This window comes from Kryptolebias marmoratus, linkage group LG8 (genome assembly GCF_001649575.2).
Source record: "Kryptolebias marmoratus isolate JLee-2015 linkage group LG8, ASM164957v2, whole genome shotgun sequence".
NCBI classification, from domain to species: Eukaryota; Metazoa; Chordata; class Actinopteri; order Cyprinodontiformes; family Rivulidae; genus Kryptolebias; species Kryptolebias marmoratus.
In genome coordinates, this window is record NC_051437.1 from 8,147,266 (window position 1) to 8,173,112 (window position 25,847).

General features: G+C 40.2%; 2 protein-coding genes and 1 long non-coding RNA gene across 4 annotated transcripts in view; 2 read left to right on the forward strand and 1 right to left on the reverse strand.

Moving 5' to 3' along the window:
• Window positions 1–9,452: 9,452 nt before the first annotated feature.
• Window positions 9,453–13,827, forward strand: rnf41 (ring finger protein 41). Its single transcript, XM_017419129.3, has 7 exons — window positions 9,453–9,590; window positions 10,389–10,494; window positions 11,312–11,421; window positions 11,529–11,800; window positions 12,008–12,143; window positions 12,457–12,560; window positions 12,648–13,827. The coding sequence occupies exons 3-7, from the start codon at window positions 11,332–11,334 to the stop codon at window positions 12,997–12,999; spliced, it is 954 nt and encodes a 317-aa protein (XP_017274618.1). The 5' UTR covers window positions 9,453–9,590; window positions 10,389–10,494; window positions 11,312–11,331; the 3' UTR covers window positions 13,000–13,827.
• A 1,294-nt stretch (window positions 13,828–15,121) lies between these two features.
• On the reverse strand, window positions 15,122–15,612 carry LOC112450601. The gene is made up of 3 exons (XR_003039268.2): window positions 15,551–15,612; window positions 15,260–15,459; window positions 15,122–15,180 (listed from the first exon to the last, which is right to left on the reverse strand). It is a non-coding gene; the product is annotated as an uncharacterized LOC112450601 (long non-coding RNA).
• Window positions 15,613–16,463: 851 nt separating this feature from the next.
• Window positions 16,464–25,847, forward strand: part of dgkaa (diacylglycerol kinase, alpha a) — a 17,471-nt gene continuing 8,087 nt past the window's right edge. The window contains exons 1-4 of one of the 2 annotated variants that reach the window (XM_017419224.3): window positions 16,464–16,648; window positions 22,989–23,095; window positions 23,403–23,479; window positions 25,345–25,474. In XM_017419224.3, the coding sequence (XP_017274713.1) occupies window positions 23,020–23,095; window positions 23,403–23,479; window positions 25,345–25,474 (283 nt within the window). In that variant the 5' untranslated portion in view covers window positions 16,464–16,648; window positions 22,989–23,019. The remainder of the gene's footprint in view (window positions 16,649–22,988; window positions 23,096–23,402; window positions 23,480–25,344; window positions 25,475–25,847) is intronic. The other variant, XM_017419225.3, reaches the window with a different exon arrangement.

Sequence of the window (25,847 nt, forward strand, 5' to 3'; positions counted from 1 at the left end):
CAAGAACGCACTTTAGTACATTCAGGTTCTAAGTGTGCAAAATAGAGCAGATGTAATGTATGTACTTATGTTTACATGCATGTGTTGCTGCTGAATACAGGATGGTGGAGATGCAAAAGAAACGGCTGCAACAAAAATGTACTCCAATGCATTATTTAAGAAAAAACAAACAAACAAAAAAAATGGTGTCTTTAAGCACTTAAGGACAGTATATCCACTGCCCTCTGACTTGTGTTATCTCTTTCTGGGCAGGCGGCCCACCAGAGCGCCACGGTGTGAATACTCAGCCTACTGTTAACATTACAGACTTTTAACGAAGTTGTGTAAAGTCAGTGTGATTCAACAGACACCCTCAGGCAGGCTCCTCTAAATACTCTCCATCTCCTTTCTGCCATCTGTAGGTGCTGTCAGGCCAGCCTGTTCTGGGCAGGGATTTTGTTTTTTTTTGTTTTTTTTTCCTTATGTCTTTATTTATCTAGTAAATGGAGTCATTGCCCCTTGCAATGATACTTGATGTTTTTTCCTTTTTTTTTTTTTGTTATATCACAGTATTCTTATACATGCTTTTCTCTTTTTTTTAACTTTTTAATCTACCAGTAATACCAGTGATTGTGCATGGAGCTAGATCACAGCCGTGATATAGCTACTATTAAACAAACGGAGCATATACAATATATTTGGAGTCAGAGACAAAAAAAAAAGCAATGAAAGGTCCAATTGTAGCAATAGCGTGTGTGTGTGTGAGTTATAGTGTGCAGCACAAATATTGCACTGCCATTCATTTAGGCCAATTCAGTAAATCATAGCATCAATGCCAATGGAAGATTCAAGTGCGGGTTGGATGTCTTAGACTTTTTGTCACATATAAGGCCTGTTTGCCAAATTGTGTTGAGAGAGAGAACCTCTTAGTAAAGCAGCAATGGATTTATGCATATGTTCAAGCAGTTTACAGTCTGACCATCAAATCTGAGCCATGAATTTTCTGACTTAAATGAATGTAGGGTCAGTTTAGAGAGGACAGTTTGCTTTCTCCCGACTTTAAACTGTTGCTCTTCATTTGTCTTGCATAGATAAATATACAAGTAGCATGTAGTAAAATGATTCTCTTCTTATTATAATGTATGTGTAGTAGTCTTCCTGCATAGAACGTCTGGATATGTTTAGGTTGTTTCCCCCCCCTTCTTTTTTTTTTGTCATTATCGTTGGTGTTTTAGGCCTGCTGTTGTGAATCGTCACTACTTCCTCCTCGTAATACAGTTTCGATGAAGCCTACAGGATAAACAGGGCAAGAGTTCAGATGAATATAACATTCACGTTCATCCATTCCATTGAGATTGCCTTACAGTACGGTAAAACAAGAGGGACAAAAAGGTCTACAGTAGATAAGATCACACATACTCTTAAATAGCCTATATTTGACAAAATGCACCTAAGCTACACCCATTTAGTGCCATAGAAACCTTGATTTGCCTTTAGACACGAATCACATTTACTTAGTCAGAAACATATTCAGACGTAGACGGAATTATTAGTTTTGTGTTCGGAGCCGCATGTCTCCTCGCCAATTATATTACTCTAAGAAAAGCTATATAAACATTTGCATGAGATAGTAGTACTTAAATGCGAGTATTCAGTTCAATTTTGGTGTTGGTAGAATTCTACTTTATAATTGGAGATTTTTAAAGGAATATAGGTAGTCCCTTTAGTATTGGCAAAGCAATCCATTGTTTGTGTTTTACAAGGTGGTTTATAAATGTGTGTTACAAAGAAAAAGAAAAAAAAACATTTTTGATGTCTAAAACAGCATGGTATATACAATGTTTAGAATTGATTTGCCTCAATGGATGTCTTGGTTCTTACTTGAAGTAAATGGCAAATTTCAATTCCACTCTGATCCACTGTTGAGCCTTTTGCCTTAAAAGCTGAGACAGAAAATAAAAACATGGCAGTACCTGATCGGTTACACCACCTGTGGAGTCATGCTACTCTGTTTGATCGCAAAGAAATTGGCTACTCCTAGTCCTTGCAGACATCTTCCAGGTGTCGAGAAGCACACAAACAAGTTGAGGTAGCACACCGCTCCGGGTCTCACCACGGTGCCGAGATTGTTCCGAGAGGTTGGGATATCGCCATATTTTCCACTGTGAATGAATAAATTCAGAATTCACTCGTAAACAATCAACTATGGCTTCTCTGTTATCCAGAGCTAAATGACACTGGGAGTTGAAGTTTTGTACCTCAGAAAAGAGAAATAAAAATAAAGACAGGAAGGATGCTTGTACAGCTATGCTAACAAAGAGTTCAGACCTTGTAGTCCATCTTGTGGGTTGTGTAAATCTGCTTAAACCAGCCTAAATCAGATGTTGTTGCGGAAGTATCTGATTAGTTATAGTAGATGTGTCATGTTTCCTACCTTTTGAAAGGGCAGCCAGCTGCTCCTCGTACTTTTTATTGGACCTGCAGTTTTACCTCATCAGTGATCTTTTGTGTGACGAAGCTGACATTGATCGTGTGTGGTTTATTGTTTGTTTTTTTTCTGATGTCAGTCTCGTAGACTACTTGCAAGTAGCGCGTCTGTGTGTGTGTGCGTTTATGTGTGTGCGCGCATATCTAAGTGTGAGACTTTTCAAGAGAAGCATGGCGTACCTTTAACATGCACAAGCCCATTTTGTTTTTATACCTGAAGCGCATCCTCACCCTGTTTCGACACGTTTTCTCTTTATTATAATCAACAGACGAGTCTGTTAATCGGTGCAAGTCAGAGTCAAGGGTCCAGCGTGGAAAACGAAGGTAGCTATAAAACTTTACCTCTGTGAGTCAAACCGATACAATTTCACTGTATGACTAGTGCGAGTTTGACCGCCTTCCCAGGCTGAACACGTGGTTATTCATTCCCCCGCCCCACCAATAGGACCTGTGTACTATCAAAACACAGAGGTGGCATGGTGCCTTTTATTTGTTACTACCGAAAGGTACGGTCTTCCATTTGTATTTCCCGGAAGCCTTATAAAGGGGGGGGTAAAAGGAAATCGCACTGAACATGCGTGACTGCAGTAGACGGACTCCCTCTAGGCATTATCATCAAATTCTGTTTGATTGAAGTTAAAAGTAAAAAGCCAAAATAACACTTTATATTAGACTGAATTTCGCTAGAACTTTTCAGTGTTGCAGAGGAAATTGCACGTTGCTGATGCAATTTTTAAAAGGTTTTTTTTTTTTTTTTTTGGCACATCAAACGGTGAATGAATGGGGAGGGGGATCAGTAGATCGAAAGCACAAATCCAAAGAAGGCACCTCAGAGATCAGTGGGGCTTACGCAAATCGTGTGAAGCAAAGGAGCCTGTAGACCAAATTTAGGCAAAAATGTGACGTTGGGGGGGGGGGAAGGCATCTCTCTGCTCCGTGCAGAAAATCCAAGTAACACAGTAACTGTAGAGAGACCGTTGTTTGAAATCGCAACGCTGCTTCGGATTCGTCTTCTCAACTGTTGGGTAACTTCACGGCGCAAACCAAGTTGTGAAATGATGCGGCACCTCCGCTCAGCATCAGCGTTAGGTGAACTGTTTGTCGTGACTGTGTTGCAAATTGATTGTGGAGATAGTTTTGTGTTCTTTAGAATAGACTGACTATAAGTAGGGTTGCATTAGTAGCTGTGTGCAGTGTTAATAACCGTGTGATCATATTCTAGAAGTGACGTAACATTTGTTGTCTTGCTACATGAGGCATAAATCATCTTCTGTCAAGCTGACCTCGTTTGAAATAGATATGTGCAATAACCTCTTGTTTATCATCGCTTCCTCAGTTGAAAAAACAAACAAACAAACAAAAAAAAAAATGAATATGCCCTTTTTTAACACCAAAAGTCACTCGTCTGTAGCAAATGAAGGATTTCAAGTGGTCCTCTTGTTTGTATTCAGAGAGGTGGCGTTTGATAGTGGAGTGTGTGAAATTCCGTTCTTAAAACTGTGATCAACATCAAATTTTAGAAGCTGCCTGCTCAGACACAGGACCGTGCACAAGCTGATAGTTTGACTAGTTGTTTTTGTTTTTTCTTTTTCTCATGAATGGACTTGATGGTATTGTAATTTGGACTTCTGGTTTCCAGCCAGTAGGCGCGTTCCTTTGCATGTGTCGGTGTGTTTATGCATCCTCTAATCCTCCTTGAATGAAATGTTCTCTCAAAAGAAAAAAAAAAATATATAGATCTGCTGTCAGCGATACAAGGGGGGGAGGGAAAAGGAAATATAAAATGCCTTATATTGTTTTCAATGTTAAGCATTAAGGGTTCTTTCACGTCCCTCCCTTTTCAGTGTGTAGCCTAAAGCTTGTACAGATAAGAAACTCATGAGATTTATATCTACTGTATAGCCTGTGTTTTCAGAATTTGTTACTTGGAGGTCCTGTGATTGTGGTTTTAGAGAAACATTCCCCTTGAAAGTGCCGTTTGTTTTCACCAGCAGAAGATGCGTTATTGGGAGAGGGATGTGTTTACACGAAGGAAATCAAATGTTTGAAACGCTCTCCGGTGTTCGCCGTTGACTTTGTTGAACTGAATGAAACTAAAGTATTTGTGCAGGTGAAATAAGGCAGCAGTCTTCTGATGGAGCACCTTATTGACTTGCTCCTTCTGCGAGCCCATAGAAGTCGTCTCTCACCAAGCAGCCATATCAGAGAATCTGCCCACTAGGAGCCCCCCATGAATGTGCTATTAGGAATAGCCTCCTGTAGAAAAGGATGTATACTGCATGTTCTGTGACATTTTAGTAGTAGACCCTTTTATGTTTTCTATTTTTATTTTTAATGTTTAGTCTGCTTCACTGAAGACGTTATTGCAACTCACAAGCTATTAACAATACTCCAAAAACTGGACTTCAAGCAGGCATTGATCTGCTGCAGAGGCAGCCTTAATTCACTGCAGATTAAACGGATAAAAGAAGATGACTTAAAAAAAATAAATAAATAAGCTGCCTGTTTTCTTTTGGTTGGCTTATTTGGGAAATAAAAGGAACCCTTATCCTGAGTGAAAGGACTCTTGATTCAGGGCATGTGATGAGTTACAATCAAATAGTTTCACAGTGCACCTTCAAAAAAAAACAACAAAACGTTGGCTCATCCCCCTGACATTCCAAAGTTTAATTTTTCTACAGTCCTCTCTTCCTGATTGAGGAACTCTCTTTTTTTTTTTTTTTTAGCATGTTTATTCACTAAATGTAGATTGATTGTAACTGATTTGTTTAACTTTGTACTCTGTAAGTTCTCTTTTTTTTTTTTTTTTTTTGCTTTGCTGGTGATCGAAGTGGGCATGTGTGTCAATGACAGGGTTTCCTATTTAGCATAACACTGATTACCTCATTTACAAATCTGCAAATATACTATTCTACTGTGTGTAAAGGAGTTAATGCTATCACCAGCAGCGTGGTCTCCAGACCTGTGATGACAACAGGACCAATGAAGTTACTCTGTTGACATTTAAGCCAGTTTCAAAATTATTGACCAGTCTGGTAACATTACGGTTAAGACATGATTTCAACTTTTCTAAGGGCCAGATGGGCCGCCGACATTTCTTCTGCACTTAATAAATCGCCACAGCTGCTAATCTAGTTCGCATCAGGATCCACCGGGAAGCTGCAAATAACTCGCTTTTGGATTTCAGATCACTGCGATCTTGTTTTACAAAGTGAAAATCTGTTAGAAACCGCTGTTCAAACGTTGACTGGACTAGCAGCTGTAGGTAACGATTAGCATGGTTCAATAAGCCTGGTTTATCACATGAATATTTAAGATCATGTTAACATCGCTTGCTGTTTTTTTTTTTTTGGTTTGTTTTGTTTTTGTTTGGTTTTCTGTAGCATTTCTCCTACCTCCTTGTTTTGCAGCTTTGAGTATTGTTTGTCTTTCCACCTGTTTTTGGCTTTTAAAAAGTCAATTCACCGTACAGGAATACAGATTTATCATAAGCAATTGTAAAGTGTGCTTGGTTGTGCTGTATGTGTAAATGTCTACTTGACGTTGGAAAAAAAAAAATATTTATGAAAAGCATTTATACGACAAAATACCACTGGAATGTGAAGCCAGACAATGTTATGATGCAGATTATGATGATAGTCTTTCCCCTTTAACATTCAGTGGCAAATGGTCAGAAGAACCATTTTTCAGAAGAAAAAAAAAAATCACACATTTTATTATCATTTCGTTGGTTTTCTGCATATATGCTTTTCTGTCTAGCCCTATAGTATACAGTAATTCAACGTTTACAGCTTCATTTTTGGGTCAGCCAATGATGGCCATGCAGTTGTACTGATATCACAGGTTGTCACAAAGAAGATGGCAGGGTGGGTTTGGGGTTCAGTTTGAGGGGGGCCCTCTTTGAGCCCCCTCGAGCCGCATCTCTTTACATCCACCCGTCCACTCTGAACCAAATTCTAGCTACGTAGGCATCCGTCTCCACACTGCCTCAGCGTTTTACGTCGGGTTTGACTACAAAGGGGTACAGGACAAGGTGAAAGGTTTGAGGTTTTCTGACCGGGGCGTCCTCCACTCATGCCAACTCCCAAGACAGGACCAGTAGTCCCAGCTCCCTGTCACCCATCCGCTGTCTCACCTAAACCTCAAGCCATTCATGTTTCTGTTTTGTTTTCTCAACAATGCAATCCTGAAAGCACTTTGCCTTGTTATTCCTTCGTGTGAACATGTGAATGATGAATTTGTTACAGAAATGTTAAATATGTAAAAGATCATTCACTGTTTTGGAGAAACCTGCATCTGTCTTTCTGACGTTAAAAGAAAAAAAAAACAGTTTAGTGACATTAAACCTGAATATATTTTATAAAATGTTTGCTGCAGCCAATTGGTCTTGTCATTCAGTATTGTGGCTTAGGGTTGTTTGTGTTCAATAAAGTGCTATTGCTAAATATTTTCTGTCTGGTGTTACTTTTTTGAAGGGGACAACTAATTAATATTGCATTTTTTAACAAGTGTATGTTAAATGAATACAAATACCTAACTGACTGGATGCTGGAGGAAGTTCCACAGACTAACACTGAAAGCAAACTTCTTTTGTAAATGCATTCAAACGGTATTTTTGTGGAATATTTTTTAATTTTTTGTTTGGCAGTGAACAGGGGAAACTTACATTTCAATCAGCAGGATCTTATTTATAAGAGTATGAAGCGTTACATATGTACCCTTTAATCTGTTTAATGAACAGTATTTCCCAAACATGCCTGTGTTTTGTGGAACAGCATACAAAGAGGAGAATAAAAAACTGAACCAGTGAAACCCACACAGGCTCTCAGTAGTTGAACAACTTTACCAGAAAACAAAAGATTGAATGCAAAAGTGATACACACCCTCACTGTGTTAGCTTTATCTGTGGTTGGATTGAACTCTGAACACTCTTTTATGAGTGACTCATACTTGTAAAACATATTAACACAGTTTTTTTTTTCATGTTTGAGCGGACAAAGTTAACCCAGGTTTTTACTGAGTTCCTTCTGTTGAATCATTTCCTCATTCTCTGCACTGAGCGCATTTTCTGCACATCCCTGCAGTCGCTTATTTCCTTCCTGTTTACCTGGGTACCTTTACCATCTGGTGGAAAAAAAGCAGGTCAAAGTGTTGGTTAGATGTTACAGTACCGTGCAAAAGTCTTAAGCCACCCCTCGTTGTTGTATAGTGCGTCAAAGTAATGGAAGGTTTTTTTTGTTGTTGTTGTTGTTTTTTGGAATATTTTAATCTGGCCTTGAGCAATAGTTCTCCAGGCCTGTTTTAGGATGGGTTTTCTTTTGTTAATTGACATGATATAAGGAAACTGAACCCACTTACACAGCATATGAATCATAAAAAAGTACTGTACTTTACTTGGGATTATCTAGTGTTTTGGCTACATATAACAGTAAATTTAGCAAAAAAAAAAACAATTTCAAGTTTTTTTTTAAGTAGGTGCTTGTTACCAACATGAAATGTGTTAGACCTGTTAGAAATATACATATCAATAAAATATATTTTGTCTTTCAGCAGCAAAAAGGTGTGTGTGTGTATATATATATATATATATATATATATCAATGGAAATGTGGAAGAGAACTCTAGAGGCCAAAGCCAGTTGTACAAGTCAAGATCAAATGCTGCATATACCAAGGTTCCCAGTCCTGTTCTGTATGGGCCTTAACCCCCTCAGCCAGATCATTACAAAGAGTGACTATGGTTACCGGTTCCAAAGTGGAACATTCATCAGTCACCTCCTCTACATGGATGACATCAAGCTGTATGCCAGAATTGAGAGAGGCAACGACTCACTGATCCACCTCACCAGGATACACAGCAATGACATTGGTATGTCATTCACACTTGATAAGTGAAACCAAACGGTGTCCAAGAGAGGCAAGGTGAAGGGGATGAACTTCCTGAAGGCAATATTGCAGATGTCCAGGACAGCTACAAGTACCTTGGTGTACCACAGACAAATGGCAACCAAGATGGGGCTGCAAGGAAGTCAGTCACGACCAAGTACCCACAGAGAGTAATGCAGGTCCTGAAGAGCCAGCTGAATGGTAAGAACAAAGTCCAACCCATCAACACATGCGGTGCCAGTCATCAGATACCCTGCTGGTATAATAACCTGCCCAAAGGAGGAGATAGAAGCCACTGACATCAAGACACAAAAGCTCCTCACAATGAACAGAAGGTTTCACCCTGAGACAGTACACTAAGAAAAAGGAGGGAGACAGAGGACTAGTGAGCATCAGAGCCACTATACAGGATGAAACAACCAAGATCCTGGAATACATCAAGACAGAGGCACCAATGATGATCTGTTAAGTGAATGTCTCAGGCAGCAGAAACTCAAAGTGGAAGAGGAGAAAGAGGAATCCTCCTGAAAAGACAAGCCCCTGCATGGTATATACCACCGGCAGATTGAGGAAGTGGCTGATATCAACAAATCCTTCCAGTGGCTATAAAGGGCCGGACTGAGGGACGGCACATAGGCACTAATCATGGCAGCACAAGAGCAACAGAGGCCGGGATTTATCATACCAGGTAGGACCCAAGATGCAGGCTGTGTAAAGATGCCCCTGAGACAGTCCAGTCCACCATGGAAGTCTCACAGTCAAAGTGGGAGACTCCACCAAGGGTGGTGGAGAATGGCAGGGCTAAGATACTGTGGGACTTCCAGATACAGATTGACAAACAGGTGATGGCTAACCAACCAAATATTGTGGTGACAGATAAGATATAGAAGAAAGCAGTGGTGGATGTAGCAATCCCAAGCAACTGTAACATCAGGAAGAAGCATATATATATATATATATACTTTTTCAATTAGCTTGCATTTGGCGTTTAAAATGATGTACATGCCATGCAGACACCAAGGTTAAATAAAATTTACCAGCAGTTTACGTCAGTTTTTCAGACCTATGATCGTCTCTGCTCTGTTCCTGCCGTGTGCGTCATGACGTCACAACGCGCCTTGGTATTGGCACGCAGGAATGTATGATGTAGCAGGACGTGATTAGCAAGCTGCTAGTGACCGTACGACGCCCGAAAACGCTCAGAACCCGTTATAAGGATTTGTTTTACTTAAAGTCGAAGTAAGTATATCAGTGAACTGTCACGTTTCTCACAGCATATCTGACGATAAACGGCTATTTGTCATCGTAGTTTTCTCAAAATTAGCTCAGACTGGTTAGCTCGAAAGCTAATGTTCAGAGGAAGCCGACGTTAGCGTAGCTGCTAACAGGGGTAGCTAGTTGGCAAACGTTGCATATTCATAAATTTGTGACAACAAGGCTTTGCTGGCATACCACGTCCGGCATTTAGATATTTTTTCACCGCGATACAAGTTTACCTTCGTTAGCTTTACGGGTTAGTGTTAGAAGTCGAATAACATGCACACACAGAGAGCATTAAGCTTCGAGGTTCAGCTAACTTTTGTGCAATCCATAGAAATTTTATGGTAGAAAACGTTTGTATTTCAAACCAGATGCTTTGTTTTATTATTGATTGATTTATTGGATCAGTCAGCATTTATTTAGGGCAACATATAAATCATTAAATGTTGAAGTTATCCTGGAGGAGCTGCTCATATCGACCACAGCTTCAGGTCAAGGGTATTGTTTCAAGCTGTGGTAAGAATATGATGCTTTGTCATTTAAATGCACTATTTAACTGCTTATTAAAGGATCCTTTTTTTGCCAACATTTTTATTCCAGATTCTGGTATAGTTTTCAGATAAACTGGATCTCAGCTATTAAAACACGTCTTATGTTAGGCTGAATTTTAGTGTCCTTTGGATGATATGGAATTTAATTTTAATGCAGAAATGTTGAACCTACCATTGATTTGCCCCAAAGATTGATTTGATCGCATTTTTTGTTTTTCTTTTGCAGGCAGAGTCTGGGTCTTTTTCTGCGGGCAAACTATTTATGCCACATGTGAGGCATCGAGCAGACATCAGGAGCTGAATGGAAACATTTCAGATATTTTGTGTATGAGGTAAACACAAGACAGGAGCCACAGCACTGTAGGTCAGGGCTGCACAGTATATCAGTAATGTATTATCATCACAATACCAGTGAGCACAATAGCAGTATCTCAAAGGACTGCGTGGACCACAGTAAACCATCGGCCATTATATTTCAGGCACTTTGCATTTATGTTCTGCATGCGAATTATATATTTTGTCAAACGAATGGACTCACTGGCCTTGATGCCCATATGTGGTTTAGATGATAGAAGAGATAATGAGGAGTGAGGACAATGTGTGTTTATCTGACTTAATATCGTCATTGCAGTGCAAAACAATAAATCCACATCACTGATTCTTCTAATATTGTGCAGCCCTATTGTAGATGATTTTCAAAATATCATACAGTGTACTAAATCGGATTTAAATGTGATGTGCCCATACCAGGTGGGTTGTTTCCATGGACCTAGGTGGACGTTCTGTCTGAGCAGTTCTGTATAATCAGACTGATTAACATTCAGTTTAAGATAGTTAAAAGGGTAGTAGTCCATTAAGTTACTAGGCTGAAAAAGATTTAAATAAGCAGTAATTCAGTTTGAGAAGTAGAGGCTCAAAGTAGAAATGGACTGCACTGATGAAGGTTAGCCCTTCAGCTCTGCTTACTAAAACTTTTACAGACGTGCTGAAAACCAATCAGATGTCTCTTTTACAGTTTTAAGTGTCGCTTAAAAGCATAATGTGTCTAATTTTTTTCCACAGATGTGTAAACCTAGCATGTCTACAGTTGTCTTTGTGCTCTAAAGCCGTCTGAAAACCTTCATTTTGTTGTTTGGATGTGTTGCTCAGGAGGTTGTGGGTAGTGTACCATGGGGTACGACGTTACGAGATTCCAAGGTGAGGTAGATGAAGACCTGCTGTGTCCTATATGTAGTGGAGTACTCGAGGAACCAGTGCAGGCAAGTATCAGTTTCTAAGTTTCCCCACTATTAGCTGAAATGTACTCTACAAGTGATATTTCCATTGTGTGTCCTAATTTTTGTTCCGTTGTTGGCTTTCATGACAGGCTCCACACTGTGAGCATGCCTTCTGTAATGCATGTATAACACAGTGGTTCGCCCAGCAACAGATTTGTCCTGTTGACCGGACAGTAGTGACACTTGCTCACCTCCGGCCTGTGCCCCGCATCATGCGCAACATGCTCTCCAAGCTTCAAATCAGCTGTGACAACGCAAGCTTTGGCTGTACGGCTACACTAAGGTTGGACCAGCTGCAGTCGCACCTCAAGGACTGTGAGCACAACCCCAAAAGGCCTGTCAGCTGTGAGGAGGGATGCGGGTAAGTGTCCCTCTGTTTGGCAAGAAATGGATGCTTAAATTGACCATAGAAACAGCAACAAAATCTATAGCCTCCCTCATCTCGAAACTGTGGCAAGTTTGCAAAAACAGAAAGAACACATTTATTTATGTTCAAGTACCTCAGTGTACATGCATGTTAAACTTTCTGCTTTCTTCCATGTTATTCTTCCTGTTCCAAATATCTTAGGCTTGAAATGCCCAAAGATGAGCTGCCCAATCATAACTGCATCAAACACTTGCGGGGTGTCGTCCAGCAGCAACAGACTAAAATTTCAGAGCTGGAGAAAACTGTGGCAGAACATAAACACCAGCTGGGGGAACAAGTAAGACTGTTTATATGCCTAATCCTCATAAATCACTTCTTACAAAGGTTCATGGGGTAAACAGTTTTGAGTTTTTCGTCTGAAAACAATGTTGATGCATTCATATATGCCTCATTGATTTAGCAATAATGTACGTTTTTAAAAGTGGGTTTCATAAGAACATGATTTTTATTGGAATGAGAGATGATGGCCTGAAAGGTGGTTACCAGACTAGTCATTTAAATTAAATTGAGTTCGATTAAAGGCAGTGGTATGTCCATCTTCTTCAAATCTTCAGTAGTTTGTAATTGACTGTGTGGTTTTTAATGTCTAGAAGCGAGATATACAGCTGCTAAAAGCCTACATGAGAGCGATCCGTAGTGCAAACCCCAACTTGCAAAACCTTGAAGAGAGCATCGAGTACAATGAGATCCTGGAGTAAGTGAAGTTTCCATTGCCTTTCAGGTGTTTAAATCCACCTAGTTTCTGACGTTCTGTTACTTTTAAATTTAATTGCACCTTCAGGTGGGTGAACTCCATGCAGCCAGCCAGAGTGACGCGCTGGGGCGGCATGATCTCCACTCCGGATGCTGTGCTGCAGGCGGTCATTAAACGCTCCCTCATCGACAGTGGCTGTCCTCTCTCGATTGTGAACGACCTGATTGAGAACGCCCACGAGCGAAACTGGCCGCAGGGACTGGCCACTCTCGAGACGCGGCAGATGAACAGACGCTACTACGAGAACTATGTTGCCAAGCGTATTCCTGGCAAGCAGGCAGTGGTGGTGATGGCCTGTGAGAATCAGCATATGGGGGAGGATATGATCCTGGAGCCCGGCCTGGTTATGATCTTTGCGCACGGAGTGGAGGAGATCTGATTACTGTACAGCTTTCTGCATCGATTCAGAGACAAATGAGAATATTTAGCTCTTTCTCTCTGAGGAGTTTTTTTTCCTCTTTGAAGAAGAAACCTGCAAAAAAAATCTGGCTTATTTAAAATAAAATCTTAGGCTCACTCCTAAGCTTGATACCTATGCCTTAAAGTAAGGACAAATACTTTATGTACCTGGCAAATATAAACAAAATCTGATCGATGTCTAAGATATAAGGTGAGACATGTTTACAAGGTTTATATTTAGTGCATTATATGATCTGATTGTTCTGATCCTAATATAGTAATAAACCAACATTTAATGCCCTCAGTTGTATAAATACCTGTAAATACAAATATTATATTCAATTACAAATGGTATACTCATCACTGTAATTAGATTGTGATTTATTTGTTTCAGTTCTGTTTGGTGAGTCTGTGTTACTGTCTGGAAAGACGTCAACTCTGAAGATTTTTTTTTTTGCGTGCTTGCTTTAGCGTTTAGTTTCCTGTGAATATTTCACAAGGCATTGTGCTTCTCAGTTTAGATTGTTCAGACCTTCTGTGCCATTTGTTTTATTTATTGTGTTGCCTTTAATGCAAACAATGCTTGAAGATATTACCATTGATGTATGGAAAACTGCCTTTGGTGAATTTGCAGTTTATCCCTGGAAGGAAAAAGAAAAAAAAAGGGGGGGGGGGTAAGTGTTTTCTTTGTTGCCTTTGTTGTACATATAGTCTGTAAGTCAGATCCAGTTGAAGTGTTTAATTTGCAGTTGGAAATTTGAATATGTTTAATTTTGAAAAATAAAAACAAGCTCCATTTCATGTCAGACGATTCAGTTTCAGATTTAAATATGAACCTTGTTCTTCACAGTTGGCAAACATCTTTTCAGTGACGCACCATGACTAAACATAGCTTGAAGATTGTATAAGTATTTGTGAAGTCGCTCTTAATGCTTTTGATAAGAAAGATGCTTTATTTAGCCACTTATTGTTCTAGTAAGAGGAGCAAAACTCCAGCTGATGGTATAAAAGCCCAGGCAAGTGGATTGTGCCCTTTTGCTTTTGTTTCTTGTTAATGTTTTTTTTTATTTTGTCTGTTATGTACCTTGTTGTACAGGTAATGTAATAAAACGTCAAACTTCACTTTTTATTTATTTGAATAAGCTGTTAGGAATAAAATGTAGTTCCTCATTTTACCACATCATGTCATCAGAGAGCTGTGAGGGACTAAATAGGAGTGATTAATTCTATAAAACTTTGAGTCACCAGACTGTGAGGGTGTTGATAAGCTGAGGTGTGAAGTGATCAGGATTATGAAAGTGAAGAGGAAAGTAGCTGCTGAAGTTTGGAGGAAGGTCTGGCCTGACTCACCCTCCTTTTCACTGTCTGTTTCAGACACCCACATGCTTTCCCTGTCTGTCATCCTCTCCTGCCAGCTCTCTCCACATTGTGAGGCCTAATCCATTACCATTGTGATCAGCGGAATGGGAAATCATGCGCTTTGCCAAACACTGCAGCTCAGTCGTGTCACATCTATTGTGTAAACGTGGTGGTGTGGTGTGCAGCATTCTCATTTACTGATGAGCACGTCACACACACACATACTGTAATTATTTCCTAGAGCAGTGACACGTTGATTTAAAAGCACCAGCAGGTTTGTATTCAGGGTTCACGCTGTGAAAAATATTTCAGAGTGTTACAATTTTGCATGCACTATTAATATAAAAAGACAGAACAAAAATATAAAGAAAACTATTTAAAAAACTGGAATAAAATAACTTTATGATGATGGGTTTTTGCACAAGTTAGGAGCGTCATCTTTGCATCCCTTTTAATATTGTGTATGCGAAGCCAACAGGTAGTTTCAGTTTTGCTGCCTGTAAATCCATGCTACATATATTGATGGTAAAATATGTCTGTCAAATTATGATAAAATGTTTAAAATGTAAAAATTACACTACTGGGCATAGAGTAATGGACATTGTGTTACTATTAATTTTTGTGCGGAAGCTTTTAACTCATTTTTCTCTAATATTTTAACTTTACATGGCTAGTTGTCGGGATTCGTAAATATTCTAAAATGAGCAGCTCGGCGTCAGACAGACACGGGAGACCAAGATAATAGGAAGAGAGTTTATTTTACAGTGAATCGGGAGCAGGAATAATTACAGGAACCAGGAACCTGAAAGCAGAGGACGTGGTAAGTATTTCCTTGGTGAGGAAGGCAGGTAAGTATTATATCCACAGGTGGGAGGCCTTACTGTGCGAAGGATGATCCACGGCACGGAGGTGAATCCAAAGGTAGGTATTTTCCAGTAACAGGTTGGCAGATTCTCCAGGAGGCAGTAGATAAGTATCCCTCACGAGGCAGGCAGACAGGCACAGGCAAACAGATAGGTAACTTATCTCCGAGGCAGGTGTCCACAGCAGACCAGACTGGGTCCACGCAGGTTAGGTAGTCCTAGGTAGGTAGAAGCACGAAAAAAAATACAAAAAGCTCAGAAAGGGTTCACTAGAAAAGCTCGTAATTCACAAGAGGCTTAGCACATTACCACAGAGGCAAAACAATGCTCCAGCGCTGGTCTGGTTCCCACCACGGCCTTAAGTACCAGCTGCCTTCTGATGAGCCTGATCTGCCACAGGTGTAGAGGGAGTGATGAGGAGCTGCCAATCAGCCGTCGAGATGGCCCACCAGGAAGTACCAAAAATACTAAACCTCCAGAATCACCACACTAGTGATAAATTATAGGCATAAAAAGACAACTTAAATTGCTTTAAATTGACATGCCATGTTTATATTTGTAATATATGTATATATTTCAGTGTTCAATCACGGGAAATACTCGTTTCTGATTGGCTGGGGATGAACGTCCTCGAACGTGCAGGTGTCGTGTGTGCGTAGCACAGCACTGTAGCTAGCTAGCTGCTAACTCTCACTTTACTTCGGCTACATTTACGTCTTCATTTAATGTTATTATGTTTTTATTTTTATGTACACCGCTCCAGCAAGCTGTGGTACATAAGTACAAACAAAAAAACAACAAAAACAGTAGAGGTCTGGAGGTCAAGCCTCCAGCTAATGGCGCAGTTGCTTTAGCTAGCCAGTAAATGAACGATTTTAAGATATTTATCACAATTTTGTTGACGTTAAATGTTGGGATGTAGAGATCACAGTGTTGAAACATGTCTTAGTTGTTTACCTTTGGCTATTTTAGTCTGTTTTCACCAGTTACTGAAGGCTCCTTTAAAACTAATGGCTGCAAAATGAACTATAATTCGTTTTTTAGGAGCATTAACTGTATTCTGCGTTGATTTTCTTTAACGGAGCGTAATAATGGTGATATTTTAAGGCGTACTTCTTTGAAACTTTCCAGATGGATGCCTGCAGCGCCAGTGCAACGAGTGTGTGTTGGTTATCGAGGAGGGCGCTGAGAGCAGCCGAGGCGGTGCTTGTGTTTGACAGGAGGGGTATTCTCACTCACTCTCTGCCCTGCACTAGTTCACCGCTTCCACTCAGACGACCTGCCTCCATTTGAAGTTTTGCATTTGCTCCTCGACCGACAGCGGGATTTGTAGGCGGCCGTGCAGCGCTGCACCACGACGAGCTCGGGGCGCATCGAAAAGCAGAACCACGGATCGACGACGAGAAGGTAAACGACCCACAAACACAGTAACATGTCCGGACTCACGCTGGTTCAAGTGCCGCCGCTGCTCTGAACGTGTTTTCTTTTTTTTAAGCCGCAGATGAACGCCAGTCAAACACAGAGGGACAATTTTAGCCCACAGGTTTTGCGTTACCGTCAGTGGATAGCTGGGGATAACAGCCGTGAGTTCTGCACATGGTCATGTGGTAACAACAGAGTAGTTCACTCAGCACAAAAACAAGCACCAGAGAGCAAATCTGCTGCATTTGAATGCTCTGTGCTCTGCCTTAGAAGGATCATAAATAGGTTACATTTCAGCTCCCTTTGCATATTATTATGACTGATAACAGGATGCCTTTGAGGAGCTTTACTGATGACCACAGGGAGGTATTACAGTGTTCGACAAAGTCTACTTCTTCTTTAAACTTACACAGTTTACAACCTAATATGTGACTTGAAAATGGGTCATTGTTCATATGTGATAAGATCCTATCTGAGTGACTCCCCTGTGATTATTATGTGTGTTATCATCCACACCAGTGGCAGCTCTGAAAAATCAAGTAAAAACACACGCATCGGACATCTCAGAGGGCTTGCACTGTGAAGCTGTCCGGACTGTGAAGTCTTTTGCGGTGCTAAGTGGGCGTTGGTGGGCACTGTCACTTCTGTGAGGTCATTGTTTACTCAAAGCTCCCTTTACACTTCTTCTGACAGTAAGTGATGAGTGTGACTCTCAGCTGTCATGTTAAGTGGAAAAACATAGCATGCAGGAAAAGATGGGTCATTAATATGGCTCATGTGTCTCGCCCCTTATTTCCATTTTATAATGTTCTTTACAATTTTGTATGGTTACTGGAACGTTTAAGTTTTGAGAATCTCCTTGGTGTTCGTTGTAGCTGCAAATGCCACAGCTGTTTTTCAATGCTTACATCCGAGTCTATTTTCTGCGAGTTATTTTGAGTATTGTTTATATGTTGATCTGTGCCCTAGTTTGTAAATTGAGGTGAAACTGCTACAATCCAGGTAATGGTACCAAAGACTTTTTTTATATGGATTATTTTGCTTCTCCAAATTTAGCAGCTCTGTTTTGTATTTAGCCCTCACTTCCTTTATTATTTCCTCATCCAGCCCTAATCATGTAATAGCTTCCAAATGTGAGCTTGTAATTTGTTAAACATCATGAGTGAGCACTCTTTTGAGTCTCGTTCATTTAATTTTTGAAAGCAAATTGAATTATTTTCCAAATGTAAACCAGCTGTTTTATGAAATGTTTTCATATTCCTGAATGACAGTGCATTTAACAAATTGGGATTCTGTGGGTAATAAAAAAGGTAAAGCATAAATTGGCATGTTACATGTTTGTCACTATAAGGAAGTACTGTGCACACATTTACACACAATGTACACTACATGTACTGACTAAACACTTTACAATATTCTCTCTGATGATACCAAATCCTTGAACTACCAATATGATAGTGGAAAATATTATATGATGGCATTTTTGATCAAATAAAAAAATATCATGTCATTTCATTTTCAGTTGTTGGTAAATTCGTGGGAAAATCAGACAAGATCTAACGTTACTCATGCAAATACGGTGTCAAAAACAAAGCTGCTGGTGTTGTATGACAGCACGCTACCTTGCAAGTCTTGTCAGGTTTTACCCCCCCCCCCTCCCCCGCGTTCTGTCTAAGCGCAGTTTGCTGTTCTACAAGACTGCCTCCACAAAAAAAAGCTATTATATAAGTCACATTTAAGTCTGAACTCAGAATGATGGGCAGTCCTCACTTTGAAGCTGGGGAGCGAGTGAAACCTCGCCTACATTTTCCAAGAAATCTATGATTCATACTGCGGTCAGTGTCTTTTTTTTCCATTCTTGGCTTGATTTACAATCTATATTTATTGTGTTCTATTTTATCCAGTGTTTCCCTTAAGTGAAGCCTGTTGTTTGCATACCATCCGGTTCCTCAGATATTACCACAGAGTTAAAGAAGAGGGAAAGCCCTGTTTCAGCTGTGACTGCACAGGACTGTTTTTTTTTTTTTTTGACATTGCTTTGGGTGATTTTTCCCAAAAGCAGCATCTATATTTACAAATGGATTCCTCTCTGTTTTTTATTTAGAAATCCACTTATCTACAAAGCTATTTAGCATAGTTTAGTAATTTATATCACATATAAATAGGTCCAACGAGACATTTGGCAGTGAGTCAAGAAGGTGAAAAGCAGCTAAATTAATGCTCACTGAATCTTCTAGAAGAGTTTGGATAAACACACAGAAGGGCCTCTTTTCTCTGATAGTGCTGTGTGACTTCTGTTTTAACCTGCAAAGTAACCTCTTGAGCTAACAGTCCATTTATAGTAAAGACGTAGTCTGTGCTGACGCCGCGAGCCACAGTAACATCTGCCTGTCGAATGTAGTTTGGAGCGTGGCCTCCGCTTCGGAGGCGCAGGTGAAGGGGGAAGACTCAGAGCTAACTACTGGGCTCCCCCTGCCTGAGCTGGCTACTTCCTTTTCTGCCTGTGGATCCTCCTACCTGTTAGTCACCCGTGGCGGTGCTTTGACGGAGAGCAGCTGATGGAGGGAAACTCTTTCCATAGCAACCGTGCATGTCGGTCCTTTCCCTCTATTAACCTGATGCAATCTGCTCACGCTTCACTGAAGAGAATGTTGTAATTTCAGGAGGAAAACGAGAGCTCAACATTAAAGACTTAACTTTTTTTTTTTTCTTTCTTCTTCTTTTTTTTTTTCAAAGAACCAAAACGGTCTTTTCCAACCACAGAATGACAGTGTCACTGACTTACACTCTGCAAGGCTTGCAAAAGCAGCAGATTTCCTTGACACAAGGCGTGGGCGTGAGGACAGCTTACACAAACATTAGCCTTCATGGAGAAAGGTCATCCCCATGTATACCTTGAAACGGTTCTTTTATTGTTGTTGATAGTTTTCTTTTTCAGAAATAAAAGCAAGTATGTTTTCAACAAACGTTTTGTCAGAAGTAAATTGTGTAATAAATGTGGATTTCAGAAGCTGTAGCGTAACATATTAATACTTAGGCGTTGTACGCTGTGCGCTTCTTTCTGAGCGTTATGCGAAAATTGTATCTTAGGCCGTTTGTCAGTGGAGACACCCATCATAAATGATAATAAATGTGCTCACATTTAGACTTTTCACAACAGACATTTTCCCAAATAAATGTTTCTATAAAGAAATATAAACAGTTCCCTCATAAAGCAGCTGCCATTTAACCGTAGTCCAGCAGTGTGACCTTACTGAGAGTTGAATCAGTCACACGGTCTGTATTTAGTCTTTTCAAGCTTCGAGCCCTATCAAAACCTCCTGAAATATTTATGCCTGCTTCAGTATGCTCATTAAGTTGATGCCATTGTTTTTCAGAAGTCCCGTCCATGTTTCTGATGGCGGACATTTGGCTCTGAATGTATTACTCTATTCATTTCTCGTCTAAGTGCGTGGAATGCTGCTTCCTGTGCTCTGTGTTCCGACTGGTCCTGATTCCCCCCAGCATTGTGCATGCAAATCATTATCTAATCAGGAAGTGAGGAATCAGATTACACAGATAGGCTCAAGATTGTGTTGAAGCAGACAAAAATAATGATGCTCAGTTGGAGAGAGGAAAAAAACAAAACAAAACACAAAGTTGCTGTTAATGTCACACTGTATTTGAGAGCATAAAAGCTAGTGGAAAAAAAAAAAAAAACCCCACCAGGAAGTTTCTAAAATAAGACATGCCCAAATAAAGTCAAACGCCTATTTTTAGTTTATTTATAAGACAATGTTTGAAGATGGAGTCAGGAGGAGATTTGACGGATAAACAGTCTGAGGCTGGAGTTTGGTGATCAGTTGCAGTCAGTTCTTCATGATTCCTTCATGTGCCACTTTGCTGTCGGTTCTGGCCCGGCCCAGCACATTGGCTGCATAAACAGACGTGCTAGGCAACGCCGCTGACCTTTTGAGGGAATTAAGTGAGGACAGTGTGGACCTTTCAGAGTCCAAGGAGAGCTAATAGACCCAAATCACATGTAGGGAGGGGATGTTATCTCACATTATTTCAGTTATTCTCTAAGTGCATTCTGTATCTTTTGAGTGCTCTGATTGTGCGTTCAGCGCAGGCAGCCGCCACTGATGCCTGCACCAGCTACGCTCGAGTGTGTCATAAAACCTAAGGACAAAAGTGTGAACAAAACCTTTACAGTACGGTCCTTTTCATCAGCCCCTAGTTAAAAACTGTCACACAGTTCACTTTCATTTTGCATCTCTGTAGCAGATAATATAAAGGTTTTTATAACTAACAAGGTAGCTGATGTATGATGTGTTTTTCTTTAGCTCCGTTGATCTAGTTTTAGAGCTAAATATTTCCTCCTGTAATTTCTTTGGGGAAGATTCTCCTTGTTTGCTAGAAATGAACAGAGCTGATCTAAAAGAGTTAGTTTTTTCAAACAGGGGGGCTAATTTCTGTAGGTTTTTGATTATAACTTTATAAATGGATATCATATTATTCTGACCAGAATATGTTTGTTGTTCGGGATCTTTTTCTCTTTATGTTGGTGTAGACTTTCATTCATCCAGGACACAGCAAATCTCATCCGAAAGTCTTTCTTAATCAAAACTGGAATATGCATGGTGACACAACTTTTAATTGTCCGTCTCTGTTTAGACTTCATTGTCTTTAATTGTCTGTTTTCAAACTGCGTGTAAGCATTTAAATGGTCATTTTAACTTTATCAACTAACTTCATTTGAAATACGTCGATGCAATACCTCTAAATGGAAACGTAATCCATACGAACCTCAGTTCAGATTAAGATTACGCATTTAAAACAGATTTAGAAAACACTAAATCTTCTGTTGTTTTCTTAAGTGGAGCTGCCAAACCTACTGTTGTAATCTCAGGTAGCAATAATTGGCACGTGGCCAAACATGTTTTACTCTATTACTGGAAGAGTGTGTCAACTTGGCGGCAGCGTCAGTATTTATAGTTTAATAGAAGGTAACATAAGATGCAGGTTTTAGAAGCTCAAAAAGACTGCAGTGTACCAATAGATACCCTGTGAATAATGAACATGGGCAAAGATGAGATGCTGTGCCTATTAGCTAAATAATTTGTTAACACATCATAGAATGTATACTTTTATCCTAATTTATTGCATAATGTAGATTTACAGTAGTGCATCTGTTGATATAAGAGGAATGAATCCGTCAGTCAGAGAATCATTTGTTGTATCTAATGCCTGTTATGACAAACCTGATGAAAATATCACATTTCTTGGCTAATTTAGTTGCAAAACATTGATTTTAACTCCATGAAGTATTCTATAAACTCTTTAGTGATTGGTCGATATACATCTCGTTGAAATGTTTTAATTGACATGCATCTTTGACAGCAACGCCAAACAGGATGTCCAGATGTCAGGCCTCACCTGTCCATTAACTCCTTTTTTTCTTTTCTTTAATGATTAATGAGGCGAGTATGGGGCTGCTTGTTTTCCTGTCATGAGACAGTTTCCTTCCATTATGCTCAACAGCCCACCTAATGCTGGTGAAAGCATTCATAACAAACCATCCAAGTGTTCATCCAGGCGTCACGCTCCCGCCCTTACAAAAACGCACGCCGTTGTAGCCGCACTTTGGAGCACCCTCTCTACGTCAGCCTCACATGTCTCGTTCAGTTTCGACCTTGTGTGACATTTAGGTCTTCTTCCTTTTTTTATTAAAGGGAGGCCCCCTTTGTAAACCAGCTTGGTTTTTGTAACCTTTTGTTTAAGGTTTTATTGGGTTTTGTTTGTCTCTTCTTTATAACACGTCGCGTCCCTCTTTGGTAGTCTCCTAACCACTCACTTTGTTAATCTGCTCCTTTTTTTAAATCTAATTTAGGTCAGCGAGCATAAAGAAACAGATTTTAGGTGCAGGGAGTCCCTAGAGTCGAAGTATCAAGGGTCCCTTTTGGCTGACATCGTTTCAGACAGACCCAGTTTTAACTGGCTGGTTACATGTTCTGATGCATACAGTTTATAAGCCTGAGCTTATATGTTTTTAAAAACTACTTTCAGTGCAGCAGCGTTATTAAATAAAACAAAAAAAATTATCTTGTTTGAGTAATATTTTTCATGTGTGCACATTCTACCTTTTCTTCTTTCTGCTTCCCCCTCAGCTGGGACGTTGATTCTCTGTGTTTACATTTATGGATTTCTATGGTGAAAGCTGGAAGATGCTATCTTCTGCTTGCAGCCATGCTTTTATGTTTTACAAAGAAGCTGTCTGCTGTTCACCCACCTTCTCGTTTTCTCTCCGTCTACATCTCACTGTTTCTCTCGCCTGTACGTACAGCAGGCAGGCAGTTAGTGCAGAAGCAGGCACCATGTCCGCCCCCACAAACCCAGAGGTGAAGGAACTGAACCCTGTCGACTTCATCCAGCTACAACAGTACATTGAATGTGAGTACAGACAGGCAAGCAGGCGGGCGGGCAGCTTCTGCAGCGCTTAACATCCCTCCCCACACACACTTCCACCCACACACACTCATTTACACTCGCTCATGGTTTCTCATATCTGGAGGAGGCAGCAATAGTCTACCACGTTTTCTTTTTTCTGTTGCAAGTTAGACGTAAACATGAATTGCTGTATTACAGAAAAAATGATTTTTTTAAATGTAATATTTAATCAAATTCTCGCAGAAGATGCAAATTGTGGTGAACTCCCTTTATTTGTGTGTCTCTGTGACGCGTGTGTTTTTGCCTCCAGACTGCAGCTTGAAGGTGAAAGATGTGCTGAGGGAGTTTGATAAAGACGGCAGGCTGGCCCAGCACCGGCACGGAGAGGTGAGGGGATGGTTTGTCCTGATGTACGCAGTCAAGTCCACTCCTCCAAAACTGACTCACAGGCATGTCAGCTGCATGCAAACCCAGCAAAAATATTATGAGCGCAGCTGTTTAGTGTGAAATGTGACTATGATTCATGTATATTGGACAGTTATTAACGAGCCTTTTCTGTCTAATTAGATTTCCACCTATCGATCACGTCGACTGAGCTGTCACATTTAAGTGAGGCTGCAAATGTAAATTACCTCCTTTAGGTTTGCCCACGCAGCAGGCATTGCTTTACAGTGAGTCCTCGTGCAGTATAAGCACAAATGTAATTGAGAATAGATCCTTCAAGTTCTAATTTGTGCCGAATGCAAATGTCCTCATTACTGATGGGATCTGGCTGCATTCAGTTTTAATATAAAATCTTATAGAAATGTGGGGTTTTATTACGGGAAATCAAAGGAAGGATTGTAGATCGCTCGCTGCCTTTCATGCCAGAGTTTTAAAGTACTTTAATCTTATGTTAAGAAATGGCGAAGTTGAGGCCTTTGTGGTCAAAGCTTGAAAATAATGTTCTGCACGATCTCAAGCAGTATTGCAAAATCACATGCTCAAAGTGTTTGTTCTGAATGACTTTCAGCTACTACCACATCAAGTAAAATTGACTGAGTTACAGCCATTCTTGTGTTTTCCAACGTCAGTTGGCTGTAGTGGCCATCTTGAATTGGATTAGCTCCAAAGTTTAATCAATTGTAGACGTACATCAGACGATTATTTCTATAAAGTTTTAATAAAATTTGTCCAGTGGTTCATGAAATATTTTGCAAACAGACAATTGACTCCAAACAGTGATTCGCAAAGTTCGAAACAAAGATCTCTTGCGATCCGCAAGATATGTTGGGGATCAATCTCAGCTACATCGACAGCATATTTTAGTACAATATCTGTAAAACTGCCTGCATTAAAGCCGTTTCTGTGGTTTTTAAGGTCAGCCACCTTGAATCGTGTTGACTCCAAATGTTAATCAGCTGCAGATGTGCATCCAGTGATTACTTTCTGAGAGTTTCGATAGATTTTGTCCAGTGGTCCATGAGATATTTTGCTAACAGACACACCAGTACATGCAAAAACATTATAGTCCACTTTCGGCAGCGAGTGATAAAAAGCACAAAAGATAAAAGACCAGTAAGTACCTGTCTGAGTACATAGAGCAGCAAGAGTGTTAAGCATTAAGTTGTAGATTTCTGATCAGAGTAGTGAGGCAGGTCCTCTGGGCTTTTGTCTTGTGTGCTTATTTCCTTGTGACTCAACTGGCTTGATGAGACTCTTAAGTATTACTGGGGCATCTCTGCAGGGTATCAGCCAGGAAAGAGAATAATATCAACATGAAATGGATTTATGGTTCACCATCGTCAGGGGAATACTGCTTGTTAGCCCCACGGCAGAGTATCATGTGATTCCAGTCCATCTGTCAAGCCAAGCAGATGGAGTTGAATCTTAAATCAAGAGCTTTTTTATTTTCTCCTTTTATGTTACTGTCACACACAAAAAAAGCAGAGCAGTTTTTTATCTGGCATGTTCTTGCATATTAATAATGGATTAAATATGGGTGAGTAGTTTGGGGTTTTTGAATCGACACAGAATATATCCACCTAAGCTCAGGATGTTTTTTTTTTTGAGAAAGCAACTAGTAACACAAGATTTTTGCACGTTACAGTCAATGTGATCATCATCTTCCCGTATTTTTAGACGACTTGAATTTGAAAAATGCAGAAGTTACTAATCTTACCATATAAAGACAGCTCAGACATTTTTAATTTTTCATACTAAGCTATTAAAAGCAAAATATACCTCTGACACTTATTTTTACCCCTCCTCAGTGCATAAATGAAGAAGGCTTTCGTCAGTTCCTGAAGACCTATTTAGAAGTGGAGGATTTCCCTTCAGATCTCTGCCAGCGACTCTTCCGGTCCTTCCAGAACTCTAAACCCACCCAGGAAGACGGCACTAGTGAGATTATTTACGTATTCAAACAACTCATCCCCTTGGCTTCGCAGCAGGCCCTTATCACTTTATGTTATGACCTATTTGCTGCGCAGTCGTTAATCGCCGCGTGTCTGTTCAGCACTGTTTGTGCTGTTTGTGTTGTTCAGAAAAGTTTTTATCAGCTTCGTCAAATATCAAAGGTCAAACCAATCCTATCAAGATCTGACCTTGAGAAATTAATCCACGCTTTTATTACAGCTCGTCTCGACTACTGTAATTCACTGTATGTAGGCATTAGCCAGACCTCTCTAGCTCGTCTGCAGCTTGTTCAGAACTCTGCCGCTCGTTTGTTAACTCGGGCCCGTAGGCGCGAGCACATTACTCCTATCTTAGCGTC